Raw genomic sequence first — 15,108 nt, 5'->3', positions numbered from 1 at the left:
GTGAAAATCCTTCCAAAGGCATCAATTTAAATGAATTATGCAAGTGTAGTACCCCATTGTTATGGTCCTGGCTACTCAGGAGGCTGAGGCAGGAGGATGGCTCAAATCCACAAGTACCAGGACATCTGAGCATCATCTCACTAGGTCTGAGTTCACTTCACTAGATGATTTATCAAAATAAAGATGAGAGGAAATAAGGAAGGAAGAGAAGAAGGAGGGATGAAGGGAGACGAAGGAAAAAAGGGTGAAAGAGAGGGAGGGAGGAAATGCAATATTGTGACTCAGATGCTAAATTCATCTTCAACCCAATCAAAAATTGATGTTTTTTACCACCTGATATCAACATGTGTAAGAGTGCTGCTGATAATATTTATGTGACTGAACGGTTACAGTGTGATTGAGAATTGGCCGTTTCATTTAGGACACTCTACAGGTGAAAGCAGGATGTTTTTTGCTTTTTTGGCCTTTGGTATGTTTGGTTTTTTACCTCCAATTACATGAAAATGTATAGTGAAAAACATCTCAAACTAATAGGTCACTGTCTCAGTTCACTGTGAAATGTGAAGCATTGTGTTCGAATCAGAATAAACAAGGACAAATTGTCAAATGAGTTACATTCAATTTCATTTAAATTCACCATTAAACTTAGGAATGCCTTGAAAGGATTAAGTTTTGACAAGGGACCAGAGTAAAGATTTTCAAGTCACATTGCTATAAATCCTAAAAATGCTGTAAATATTTAAAAAATGCTCAATGTCATATGATCCAAAATCTATGCGTAGGCAAGGATCAATCAAACACAGAACATTACAGGCAAGAGGCCATGAATGCATATTTAGCATGTTTGCAGGAGTTTTTCATGGGCAACCAACATGGAAGTCCCAGGTTTTAATATGTACAGAAGTAAATTAATGTATTGATTGAGGCAAGCAAGTCATTTTCACTGTCTTAAAATTGGGTAGCATTCAATATAAATACATAAACATTTAAAACTTTGACAGATGACCCATTAAGAGTCTTCAGAAACAACATTATGTACCCTGTGTACATTTAAAGCACCACATTTGTTTTTCCACCCCATGCACTGCTCTGAAGAAATCTTCAAGTAAAAATAATTATTATAAGAACAGAATACACACAATGTTTTCCAGTTACAGCTAAATTCATGTTGCTTTTCCTTTCTGGCATTAATAAAGAGCATCTACAATACTGATTCTCAGACTCCACTGATGGAGAACAGGACAGAAGTGACAGAGTTCCTCTTGCTGGGACTGACCTCTGACCCCCACCTGCAGCTTCCCCTCTTCATCACCTTCCTCCTCATCTACACCATCACTGTGGCTGGGAACCTGGGGATGATCCTGCTCATCCTCCTGGACTCCCGTCTGCACACCCCCATGTACTTTTTCCTGGGAAACCTGTCCCTGGTGGATTTCTGTTCCTCTTCCACTGTCACTCCCACAGTCATGGCTGGGCTGCTTACAGGAGACCAGTTCATCTCCTACAATGCTTGTGCTGCTCAGATGTTCTTTTTTGTAGCTTTTGCTACTGTGGAAAGTAACCTCTTGGCCTCCATGGCCTATGACCGCTATGCTGCAGTGTGCAAGCCTTTACATTACACCACCACCATGACCACAAGTGTGTGCTGTTGTCTTATCCTAGGCTCCTATATCTGTGGCTTCCTGATTGCTGCCATCCATGTTGGGGACACATTCAGTCTCTCCTTGTGTAATGACAATGTGGTCCACCATTTTTTCTGTGATATTCCAGCAGTCATGGTTCTCTCCTGTTCTGATAGACGTTTCAGTGAGCTTGTTCTTGTTTATGTTGCAGGCTTTAATATCTTTTTCGTTCTCCTTGTTATCTTGATATCCTACATATTCATTTTTGGCACCATCATAAAGTTGCATTCAGGTGCAGGGCATCGAAAGGCTCTGTCCACCTGTGCCTCCCACTTCACTGCCGTCTCCATCTTCTATGGCACTGTCATCTTCATGTACCTGCAGCCCAGCTCCAGTCACTCCATGGACACGGACAAAATCGTGTCTGTGTTCTACACCATGGTCATCCCCATGCTGAATCCCATGGTCTACACCCTGAGGAACAAGGAGGTCAAGAGTGCGTTCACAAAATTTATTTTGAAGGCAATCTTGCAAAAGCAAGCAGAAACACCAAAATGTCATGCAGGACTTGGAGGCAGATTTATTTATGTCGATAAGCACTGATCAGGATCACTCTCAAAATATCAGGTTAGCCCTGATCTCTGGTGGTCTAGGGCTTATATTAGATAGGCAATCAGGAAGTACAAAGAAAAACAGCTTGTCATTTGCAGATTGGTTTGTACAATGTGCATCATAGTGACCAGCTATGCATCACAATAATCATCTGTTTTTAAGAAGCAGGAGTGACTAAACCAGAAATATTACTTGGGCAGCTAAGAAACTGAATTATACTGGCTGAAGGGACATTTTCTATTATATTTATACCCTCTTTTAGTTTCCCCAGTAAATCTTGGCTGCGCATATTGCATGTTATTCTGAGAGGCCCAACTAAAAGCATCAGGGTTGTCTGTGGGCCTCAGATGAAACGTAGGTAAGATCCCAAGATTGACTTATTACAGAGTTTTAGTCATTTTTAGGGAAAGATCTAATTTAGGCCTGTCTGTTGCAAAGCATTACTCTGATGAGATAGTGACAGCGATAATCAGATCTAGGAGAGTGTCCACTGTGACCTGGACACTCATCAAATCTTGGTTCAGTCTTTATTGATTGTTCTATTCTCTTATGGGAACCATCCATAGCGTTTAAGACAGAAACCACAGCTAGCAGGGGGCAGGGAAGCAAAGACTGAGGTAAGAAACCTGAAAAAAATGAAAAAGCAAGGGGAATAGGTATGAAGCAATCCTGTGAATTATGTCCTCAGGCTCCATGCATGGACTCATCAGCATCTGGAGTGACCAGAGCAAGTATTTGAGTATGTCACTCTCAGAATGAGCTTTCTGACCCAGGTGATTTGCTTAGGTGATCTAAGGCTAGATTTCTGACACAATAGAGGTAGTTAATACGCAGCTGGGTTATATATATGTGTGAGTTACAAGCTGTTTTTAACTTTTCTAGACTTTTAGGCATGTGTGCTGCATTTAGTTTTTATTTCTATAAATGCAGGGCCATTTCCAGTGATCAATGGCCATATTCAGGAATGATTTTTTTACAGCAGGACCTTAACACTTTGTTACCTTCTCAATTCAGGTACGACTCAGGCTAACCTGAGTGGGTGCATACAAGCATCAAAAGATATCTTCAGGTTAAGGCTGTTGACACAGACACTAAAGCCTGAGGTAGTAGCAGGGATATAGGTGCCAGAGCTGAGATTTGAGCTTGTAAAACAAATGGTGGGACAGGAATGGCTCTGACCTTCTGGAGATACCAGGGAAAACTTTTCTGGCTGGGACTCATGGTTCAGTCAATTGGATCCCTGGAGAGGGCTTAGGCCTCTGGATTGGACTGTTTTGTGTCATTGGTGGAAGTTTTCAAACAGCAGTTTGCTATGCAGGTCATCCCTGCAGGAGATTACTGGCCAAAATATCTAACCTGTTGGACTTCATTCCTAACAGAGCTACTTCCATCCTTAAACAAGTAAACAGTTGTACACATTATCTGTAGGAGGTCCTTTTTTTTTTAGAACAGTTCGTCCCAGTACAGCATAAAGGAACCTTAGTGACTGAATCTAAGTATTTGCACAGGTGGGCCACTGGGTGCTCCCAGAGGCTGACAGTTTGAGTAAACATTATTGTTTTTATGAACTCAAGGATGCGGATTTTATAAAAGTCAACAGTTCTAAGAAATTTATAGAGCTCCTTTCTCATAATCAGTTTCTGACAGATATTGTAGCAGAGCTTTTGTGCCTTTTTAGCAGGAAGCTTAGAAGTGTCATTAATCAGAAGTGCTTTTTAAGGAGGGAACAAGTTTCTGAACCTCTGGGAGGATGAGTCCAGGTCAGTTGTGAAGAGAGTCTGGCTGACAAAAGCCAACTAAAGATGGAAGACAAATCAGGAGGGAGGAGTGAATCTATAGGTGTTGGCAGTGACTTTAGCTGCCATCAAGCATGCCAAGATGGAATTCTCAGAAAGAATGGGATTCTTTTTCTTTCTATCCATCTTTCTTTCTTTCTTTCTTTCTTTCTTTCTTTCTTTCTTTCTTTTTCTTTGAGAGGCAGGGAACCGTTTGGTTTCATTTTTAACTCCATAAAAGCCATTTTTCCTTCAGTTAGGGGCTGTGGGTTTTAACTAATTAGTCCCCATTCTATTTCCCTATTATGTATGTTGTGTATCCTTGAATGATGGTGCAAGAGACAAACAGTGGGTGTAACTCAGAGAGACCATTCAGATGCCTGCCTGGCCATGTCTTTTATGGGGACTTAGGTGCAACCTAGCTAAGGAAGGTATGAGGTCTCCTTTGGGCTAGACATTGATTGCCATAGAACTATAGGTGATGGTCCAGTCAGCCACCATGACAAATGCTTCCCAGTCTTGGCATGCAAATGGAGCAGCCTACTGCTTATCCACTCCACTCACACATTTATTTATCAGGCATCTAGGTTAAACATTCCAACCCCACTTTCCTTGATGGTGATCTTACCTAACAAGAGGTAATCAAGCTCTTTAGCTTGAAATGGGCAGGACTAACAGACTGACTAACTGCGGTGCCCCAGGGGTCATATTGGAATCAGGCAGGTAGACAGACAGACAGATAGTGCCCTCCTCCCATTAGGGTTCAATGTGAGCAACTCAAGCAGAAAGCCAGGAATTCTTCTCCAGATCTCTAAGGTGTTTCTGGTCATCTATGGCTTATGTTGGATAAGTAAGCAGGAAGTACAGAGGCAGAATAGCTTGACAGTTGGGAAACTGGTTTGTGCAATGTGCATCATAGTGACCAGCTATGCATCACAGTGACCAGCCATTTCTAAGAGACAGAAACAATCGGAACTGCAACAGGAACTGTCACCTGGGCAACTAAGAAGTTGAAGTGTACTGGATGGAGGCAGAGGCATTTTTTAAACAATATAACCATTAAGATGTTGATTTTACTGGTGCAGAATAACAGTATCTAGTTTCAGCTATTCCCAACCTACATGAACTGATTTTTATTTTAAGGCCCACATGGAAGTCCAGTGCTTGGAGTGATACCCTTAATCTTTAAGCCTGCTTTTATATATAAAAAAAATTATATGGTAATATAACATTTGTACATGAATGCAGTATCTTGGAATTTAAGGTAATAAATCATGTGACATATATATATGTATATATAGTATAAATGCAAATCTTTGTAAAATAAAGGAACAGAAACAAGATAACCTTGTATTTTGTTTTTACATCATGTGCTATGTTTATCCTTTGTTTTGACTGACTGCTTTGTTTTGTCATATTTGGTTTTATTATCTTCCAAAAAAAGTAATAAGAACTATGGGAGTAATAAAATCCAAAATGTGTAGATTTTGTTGTAAAAAAGAGAGGAAAAAAAGTGCTCTAAAGGATACAACTGCAAGTGTGTTTAGGTGTGTTAAGATAGATGACCATATTACTGAGTTTTTGTTGGATCACAGAACACAACTGTATGCAGTCTGTATGCTTTAATTCTGTCACTTGAAAAACTATTTCTAAGATGACAATATGTCATCTATTAACTAGTGATTTCTTACCTTCTTTTTTGTAATTCTGTATTACTTGTACCCTTATACTGTTTTTTTTCCTTTAAATAAAAAAAATAAGGGCACAGAGAAGCCCAATAAAAGAACTACATTCAGAAGACAACTAAGGACACATACAGATAGTGGAAGAGAACTTGCCAGAATTATAGTTGAATATTTTTGATAGTCAATTGTATATAGCTTCCTGCCTGGGTTTAGGACAAATCCACATACCTGTTAAACATACTTGTGTATATTTTTATTAGAGTATTCATAAATATTTCAATATGTTAATCACTAGAATGAATAAAAAATTCTGCACTCCAGCATGTGTGCCATCATCCAGCCCACTGCAGATTTCCTGGAACCGAGTACAGATGTGGAGAAAGGGCACATCCTGGGTCTCTTCTTCTTTAACTGGAAATTGATAATTGTCCCTCTAGCATCTCAGAACTCCTGCCTCTTAAGCCTTAGCCAAGACTCACACCTGTCACACCTCACTCTCCCTAGTTTTAGTCCTTTGACTCAGACTGAGTACACCAGCAACCTTCCCAGGTCTGTGACTTGCAGGGAGTGTAGCATGGGATTCTCCATTTCGACAACTCCAGGAGCTCATGTCCATCATAAATCTCCTCGTGGGTGTCCCTAATTACCCTATTCATTCCGTCTCACTGGCAAACCTGTGCTAATACAGCTACTACTATTCACAATTTAATATTTGTGTGTTAGCATATAAATTTTCTCAAGTAATTCTTACTTCTTCATTGACCACCAAGAGTCCTAACTTGAACAAACATTATAATACAAAGTGAACGTGTTGGAGATATTTTTGTACTCATGTTGTAAGGCTGGCATCTCATATAAACTAATATTTCTAATTATTGAGTCCTTTTATACTCAAAATGTGCAATCTTTATTTGTCATTTTAGATATTTAATTTCCAAAAGGATAAAATATCCAGAGCACCAGAAAAAAACACAAAAATATTAAAGCTTTCCTTACTATCAATGTTCCTACTATCTAAAAATGACTGAAAACCCAATAACTACATATGTTTTCTTTTTGAAAGTCTTCAGATTGTCCACGCTGCCCGCTAGTTTTGAGCTATAGCATCTCCAGTCACTCCTCAATGTGCTGCCATCTCCTTCATCACTGTCTTGCTATGTCACTGCATCTTCAATCAAGCCCATGCTACAGGCCCTTAGTCCTTGCTCTTCTGCAAGTAGAATGTCTTGCTCCATTCAGGTCTTTATTTAAATGTTACCCTGTCATAATCCTTCTGTGATCACCTGTCTGAACCGGTCACTGTCTACTTACCACACAGACTCCTCATCCTACATCATTCCTCATCGCCCTTATCACACTCACCTATGATATGCCTCCTCCTTCCTTTCTTGTTTACATTCCCCACCTAGACTGTAAACCTCAGGAGAGCAGGGACTTTATGTTGTTCACAACATAATCACCAGCAACTAAACAGATGACCTCAGTCATGGCACGCTCTCAGTAAACACTTATTCAATGGAAGACTATGGTGGTTAAGTTTTGGGTTCAGCTTCCATATTACACTGAACCTCTGGACCTCAGAGAGTGACCCTGAGTCATATAGGACATAAGCATTCCTCAAAAACATGCAGCGCATTTCAGAAACCCTGCCCACGTGCCTCACTGAAGCATTTATTTCTCCATTATCACTTACTCCTCATGCTTTTCATTTGCATGCAGAATGGTTTCCTGGGAATCCCATAACTAAATGGATCATTGCAATTCTTATCATAAAATGGCAGCTAATACCAAATAAAACTGCTGAGTGATTCATGAAGACACATCAGTATAAACTAAAGTATTCATGTGTAGTTATATCTGAGAAATTGCTACAGAAATACACAGTTGACCAAAATCATCCTACATGCCTAAGTGCAATATACGTGTGAAAATATTTATCAGTAGTAAACACCAAGCACGTTCACTATTTCAATAGGAAGTACATTCTTCATGTTTCTAAATTTGATTGGAAAGGAGTTGCGTATTATACAAAACCTACCAACAGAAATGTGCTTGTGTTTCAGAGTAGGAAGAATTTATTGAGAGAAAGGGAGTTTCTTTCTGAAAGAGACAGAAAGCTCAGAAAGTGAGTTGCCCTGTGTTTACCATTCTAAAGATAAGTAACAAAAATCTGTTCACGTAAGAAATAAAAATCTTGGGAAAGTAAATGAAACCACGATGCCTCGTGAATAAACAACATCAATAAAGGATATAATATGATTACAATAATCCAGTATGAGTTCTGGAACTGTAACAAGATGAAATTAACAGAAAATGGAAAATAATGGCTCAAGTTACCTGATCCAGATATCTTTTATGCTTTTCAAAGCAGTTTTATATTCATCATTATGTTACAGCAGGTTATTAGACTATGAGTTAGTTGAAGAAATATTTTTCTTTTTTTTTTTCTTCTTTTTCTTTATTTGTCTGCTGAGCTTTTAAAAACCTTTGGATAATTGTCAAGTATTTTCTCCCAGTCTGTGGCATATCTCCTCATCTTCTTGACAGTACATTTCACAGAGTTCAAGTTTTTAATGATCCATATATAAGCCACTCTCCTTGTATGAAGGGAGAAATTACATATTTTCAGAAATTATTGTAACCACACATAATTGCATATGTTTGTCTCCTTGGAATACTCACAGGGAAAAACTTCATGATCACTAGTATCTCCCGAAATATTCTGAACATGTTCGTAATGATTAACTTTTTATTAATTTCAATTATAGTACTTATCTCCTTGAGTATTGATTGTAGAGATTTCTGTTTCTGTCCACATAATGAATAAGGGCTCACTTATAAGCTCTGCAAAGACAACACTTCACACGGTTGGAGCAGAGTTGTGATTTATGTGCTTAAATGAGTGAGTTAGATGAAAGCAACTCATACCTCGTGTGTGAGAACTAAGTAAGTGGTATTTTCAAATTTTGGATGCAGGCATGCATTTACTCAATGGTGATTTTAGTCCTAAAGCTTAGCATATATGAAAAGTCAACCAGTAGGAAAACTAATCATAAAGGACTACTTGTTTGGGGCATTGAGTATGTAGGGTTCTAAACATTTTTAAGTTTAATCTATACAGATATATGTACTTACTAATCTGGGCTTCATATAAAATGGGGCATTGCAGAATGGGAAACTGGGTTCAAAAAATGATAATCATGTTAAAGTGTATCTATTTAAATTGCTAGACAATAACACCTGCAGAGTCTAGGTAACTTACATATCCTTGTAATATACTCAGAGTAAATTTTCTGCTCAGAGTCTCCTACTAAATGGTGTTAATCTATAGTCTGACTTATGTGCCTTTCAAGTCCTCTCTTTTATCCTCTTTTTCTTCACTGTCTTTCTTAATCTCATTCTCATATCCTACATTAGCCATCATCCTCACGGAGCATTTTATCATGTTTTGTATTTCTTTATTAGTGTCATATGATAATTGCACACTTACAGTATTTAATAACTTCATACTTTTATCAGTAAGAATCCATTGACTGCTCTAATAGTCATGAAGGTCTTTTAGTAGTACTCCACTAGTGGTTGACATTAGTGAGTACTTGCTCTCAAAATGGCATCACACTAAGCATTCAACACAATCTAATTTATTACAGTCATCTGATTCAATAGAAAAAGTCTTATAAATCCAACTATATAAATGTGGAAATTGAATCAGAAAATTCAATTAATTTAGCCTGTGACTTCTAAGAAGATGGGACGAAGGTTAGGTGGGTTTCAATGACTTGGGAGTCAAATAGGAGGTTGATAAGGCACACCTCTGTCTGTGTCTGGGTTGTCATGTAGAAATGACCTTGAGGTCTGTGTCTTGTCCCCCAACCCTTACCTCTGTGGCTCTGCCATGCTTCTTGGTTGGAGTGAACTGAAACTTCATGGAATGGATTTTAATCAGTAAAAACAAAATAAACCTCCCCTCCTTTAAATTGTGAGTGTTAGGTTCCAGCAAGGAGAAAACTGGCTAACACGAATATTGGTACCAGAGAAGTGAGATCCACTATACCTATCCATGTGACTTAGAAGCCTTTGGAAATGTTTTGAGAGGAGTTTGGAACAGTATGGATATGTAGGCTAGAGAAGCCCTAGAATATCATAAGAAGAGTGTGATGGATGATCCTGCTAGGTTCTCAGAAAGCTAAAATGCTGGTTGCAATGTGGACAGTAAAAGCCAGGCACAGAAGTTTCCACTGAGAAGTACTGTAATAGCATTTTGACTAGAGGCTATATGTGTTACGCTGTGGCACAGAATTTGTCCACTTTGCAGTGTCCTCAAAATTTTCGAATGACTGAGAAGTTGTCTTAGTTACTTTTCTCTCTCTTTGTTGAGACAAAATACCTGACACTCAAAATTAGGAAAGGAAAGGTTTATTTCTTACAGTTGTTGAAGGTTTCAGTTCATACTCAGATGGCTGCAAAGCAGCGTGGCATGGCTGGGGGGCAGTCTTTCATAGCTGCTGCAAACAGCAAGACTCAAACCAGCAAATGAGAGAAGACACGCCTTCTTCCTGCTCTTACACTATATGCTGGTTCTGTCCCTGAGCAGGTGCAGCACTCACAACACCAATCCCAGTGCTAGATGACAAACCAATCACAAATGCTAGATTCAGCCACCTCCATAATTGCATGAGGCTTTGGGAGGACATCAGACACAAACCATAATATTCCATCCCTGGTACCCCAAAGACTCATGCACATCCTTTAAACAAAAGACATTTAGTCCATCTCCAAGAGTTGCCAAAGTCCAAGTCCCAAGTATCCTCCAAGATCTATGGCAAACTCAAAGCTCTAATCCCTGTCCAAATGAAACAAAGTTAAACACTTCCAACATACAAAGACACAAAATGAACATTACCATTCCAAAAGTTATAAACAGGGGGAAAAAGCATTATAACCAAAGCAAGTCCAAAATCCAGCAGAGCAAACATTAAATACTAGAGTTCCATGCTTGTCATCTGAAGCAATCTGGTTGCAAGCTCCAAAAGGCTTGTGTGATTTCATCCCCATGGCACTTCCAGGGATTTCAGCTCCCACTGCTTCTCTCTCTCTTAAGCCCCCTCTTCTCAATCTTTGTAGCTTTCCTTGGATAAACCACGTTCCTGGTTTTTCCAAACTTCTGGGATCTACACTGCACCTTCATCTTTTCCCTCACAGCTTTACATATTGCTCTCTCAGGATGCACTGCCTGGCCCCCTCAGGCCTTCTGAAATCAGAGTTTAAGCTGCCTTAACTTCAGAACTCATGCATTCTCCATTCAGTAAAACCAGTACCATGTGTATGCTGCCAAGGTCCATGCCAGCTAGAGCAGTAGCCAGACTTTCCTCACTTTAGGCTGTAGGAGTCAAGTGACTGGATCACTGAGCTCTCTGATCCTGATTGTGAGAAACAAGCTCTCTATGCCACCACTATTCTGAATTCTGGTGTAGCTGCTGCCATTGTGGAGTCTCCTGTGGCCTCTGTCACCACTCTGGAACACGGCACTCTGCAGCTTTCTACTCTGAGCAAAGTGTTTCACTTTTGCAATTTTGAGGCTGCAAAGGGTAGAGATCTGATGCTTCCTGGGATGTCCCCAGTCCATCTTTTTAGTTCTCTGTTCCTTCTCAGTAATCAAAGTCTCAGCTCTATTTTTACAGTCCACAGCTTTCTCATAATGTTTTAAATCATCCTGCTATACTCTTTGATCTTGATTTGCATCATAAATTTGGCTAAAATCCCCCAACCATAACCATGCCTTAACTTTCAATTGCCTTGAATTTTCTTTTGCCGGATTAATCAGTTCATTGCCCCTAATTTCAGTCTCAGGCAGTCTCTGGGCATGAGCAAAATGCCAACCAACTTTCTGTCACCCCATAACACACATCATGTGGAGTCCAACAACCAGTGCAATCCTTTTTCCCAGCAGAAACCTCCTGATCTCCATGATCTTTACCAGCAGGCTCTCTATCAACCTTCTGGTCTCCTGAGCTCTGACCAGAATCTGACAGAACAGCCTAAGCTATTCAAGTGCCACTCTTTCAAATGACATCTCCGCACCTTTGCAAGCTCTTCCCGCAAGTCATTTCCAAAGGCTCCTGAACCGCACGATCAGTTATAATCACAGCAATGATCCCACTCTTTGGTCCAAATTCTGTTTTTGTTACTTTTCTCTTGTTGTTGAGACAAAATATCTGATGCCCAAAATTAAGATTCATTTCCTACAGTCCTTAGAGGTTTCAGTCCCTACTCAGCTGGCTGCAAGGCTGGAAGACAGCCATTAATAGCTGGCTCAAACAGAAAGGTATGAAGCAGCCAAAGAGAGAAGCCATGCCTTCTTCCCACCCTTACACTGTATCCTGGCTCCACTCATTGGAGCATGTAGCACTCACATCACCAATCCCAGTGCCAGGCAACAAACCAATCATGGACGCCAGACTCACTCCCTTCCATGATTGCATGAGGCTTTAATGGAGGACATCTGAGTACACTATTGACTTGAACTTGGACTTTTGAAAAATGCTAAAACTATTGAGAACTTAGGAAAGGAATTCTTCATTTTTGATCATACACAAGATAATTTTATCATCTTAGGTAGAATTATAACCTCTGTTTATTCAGGGCTTAAGTGTGGTTTAAGATGTGTTTTGAGTATCAAGTTGTGAAGGGATACGATATGGCTATTACAATGGAGTATCAAATTAATTGACTTTGAGATCCACTTCAGGGATTGGAAGCAAAATCTGCCTTATCTGGGTGGCTCATAGAGAGATGGTTGTAGGTCTATATCTGTCCTTCACCCATCACTTTTTGGCACTGCCCACCTGCTCTACATACTTGCTAGCATGAACAAAAGTGCTCTGCTATGCCTTACCCTTTTACTATGATATCCTTACCTAGAGCCCAGCAAAAACGCTGAATCTTCTGAATCCAAAATGAACTAGACTTTTACTCCTCTAAATTGTGGGTGTTGGACTTGTAACTCAGTTATAAGAAAACCAATACAGTCTGTAACTCTATCAATAAAGAAATGTCAAATGCATAGATTTTTAAAAATTATTTTTGTTCTCCAGGTCAGGATATGTTAGTGTTACTCTGTTCACTTTCAAGATTATTTGGACCATTTGTGGTCCTTTGCATTTACATATAAATTTTAGTATAGTTTTTCCTTTTATGTAACAGGCTATTTGAATTTTGGCACAGGCTATCTGATATAGTGGAAAGCTTTCCCTGTGCAGTTACTCTCAAATTTATGCGGATTAAGACTTTTCCATCTCTAGCTAAACCTGCAAGATCATGAAGAGTTCACAAACTCTTTGACAGGAGAGAGACAATTGGAGGGTAATGCGTATGCTTCAACCCCACATAAAAATCACTCCCAGTAATTCTTCCTGAAGCCCATTGTCTATGACTAGTACATGTCTCAGTTGTATGTGTAGAGAAATGCACAGGTTTTGAACATCACCTCCTATGCTACATTAATTTTAAAAATAAAATATTAACATTTAATGTTACAGAACACCTGGAGTATACTAAAAATGTTCTGTGGTTTGTGCATATGCGCATATATATATATATATATATATATATATATACTCAAATGAAGCAAAATATCTATGCTCACACAAAAGCATCAACTTTATTCATTGTCAATCACCAAATGTAAGATCAAGAAAAGTTGCCCTGAACAAAGAGTGAGAAAAATAATGTACAAAACTCAATTTATATATAACACCATAATAAAACTGTTTTTGTGACAAATATGTGTAATAAAGTGACTGTGCCCCAACTAAGTTTATGCTAAATAAAAGATGCTACTATCAGAGACTGTATTTCTCATATTTAATGACATTTTTACAAAGGCAAACTTATAAAGCAAAGAGTGTCTCATATTTCTTAGGAAACTATGTACAGAAGAAGATGACACTGAAAAGCTCAAGAAATTGTACGTACAACAAAAATTTTTAGAACTCTAATTTATTGGGCATATTTCCATTTACATATTAATAAGTAAATTTATAAACCATAGGTATATATTCAAAATATCCAAATTAGTCCCCACAGGCAGTTTGTTTCTTCAGTAGGAAAGAGGAGCTACAGATGCCCTCCTGGGGGCTGTCCCCTGAGGGCTGTATGTCTTCATAATCTTCTCCTGGTTCTTATGTGTTAGCTTCTGATAGTCAGCATTACTTCAGGCCACTTAACTTTAGAGGGACCAGAAAAAAGTCTCAGCCCCTTGCATATCCCTTATTTATTTGAATGTAGACAGTTACTCATGCAAACAAGCTTTCTCCCTGTTTTATTATTTTTCTAGGATCCTGTGACATAGTTAAGGGTATAACTCAAAATAAAAATTATTTTGAGAGACACAAAAATAATAACCACTATTTATAAATATAATTCTGTGAATTATGCCCCAGAAGTAATTTTATCATTTTTGTGTTACAGTTAAGGAGGCGGTAAGTAACTCTTTCAAGGATCTACAAAAAAACGCATGGTAGATTCAGGGCTTGAATCCAGATTAATACTTCTTGTTTCATAGTTTCCTCCCTGCCTTAGATTCCCAGAGAATATTGACCCGAGAGAGACAGTGTTTCTGCTATAATTGGTGCTGTAATCTATGGCTGAATTTCTCCTTCACTGTTTAGCTTCACTGTTGAGACTGCTGTATGTTTTCAAGGAGCCAGGTAAGCTACTATAATCAAAATGCATGCTTGGGGAAACTGTCTCATGTAGAAGCCATGGAGTTATACTTAACTATGTTTTAACTTTTTCCCTTAGAAAGAGGTGAGTATGAGATATAAGTGACAAAAGCATCATTAGCAGGCAGTCAAATTTTAATTAGGAAACATCATTTTCCTTCTCTAAAAAAGGATTTGTCAAAAGCAACAATACAGGCAATGCTCTGACTGATGGTGGAAATTTCATCTTGTTCCTTGTATGGTAATGTAGCATTGGAGATAAAGGAAAAGCACAACTAAGGGCTGAAAGAGGCCTTATTCAAATTAAAGAAGTGTCAAAAAGAATTACCACACTTCTGTTCTCATTTTAATATTTTTCTCTTTGATCTTTTCCTTATCATTTCTAGCACACCCACCCACAATAATACAGTGTGACTAAATCGCAGCTTGCCAGTTATGTCCAAACTGAGCTTAAATCTTGAATCTTCCTCTACTCACATATGTAACTGTAAAGCATTATAGAACTCTGAAGTCTTTATTTGTCTTAACGGTAAAAATGAAAAGTAACAACACCTGGCTATAGATAAGATACACAAGTGAACACACACACACACACACACACATACACACTAACACGTACATGTTTCATCCTAGCAGTATTATTAAAATAGGACTATTTGCTAAAGTGGATCTTGAATGTTAAGTCTGCAAA

At 38.7% G+C, this 15,108-nt stretch overlaps 1 protein-coding gene across 1 annotated transcript; it reads left to right on the top strand.

Moving 5' to 3' along the window:
- Window positions 1–1,226: 1,226 nt before the first annotated feature.
- Window positions 1,227–13,100, top strand: LOC134471113 (olfactory receptor 5B3-like). Its single transcript, XM_063229084.1, has 4 exons — window positions 1,227–2,152; window positions 5,461–5,470; window positions 11,081–11,248; window positions 12,996–13,100. The coding sequence occupies exons 1-4, from the start codon at window positions 1,230–1,232 to the stop codon at window positions 13,098–13,100; spliced, it is 1,206 nt and encodes a 401-aa protein (XP_063085154.1). The 5' UTR covers window positions 1,227–1,229.
- Window positions 13,101–15,108: the final 2,008 nt, after the last annotated feature.

The sequence above is a fragment of the Cavia porcellus genome, unplaced genomic scaffold (genome assembly GCF_034190915.1).
Source record: "Cavia porcellus strain 051 isolate PalLab524CR breed Dunkin Hartley unplaced genomic scaffold, mCavPor4.1 scaffold_17, whole genome shotgun sequence".
In the NCBI taxonomy this organism is placed as follows: domain Eukaryota; kingdom Metazoa; phylum Chordata; class Mammalia; order Rodentia; family Caviidae; genus Cavia; species Cavia porcellus.
Note: the sequence above shows the minus strand (reverse complement) of the source record. Positions and strands in the feature narration are given on the sequence as shown.

What these genes read in the sequence shown, in the direction of transcription:
- LOC134471113 (XM_063229084.1), top strand. Translation starts at nt 1,230, where the DNA reads ATGGAGAACAGGACAGAAGTGACAGAGTTCCTCTTGCTGGGACTGACC. An exon ending in AGCTTTCTACTCTGAGCAAA is followed by an intron (nt 11,249 to 12,995) that starts GTGTTTCACTTT and finishes TTCCATCTCTAG; the next exon opens with CTAAACCTGCAAGATCATGA.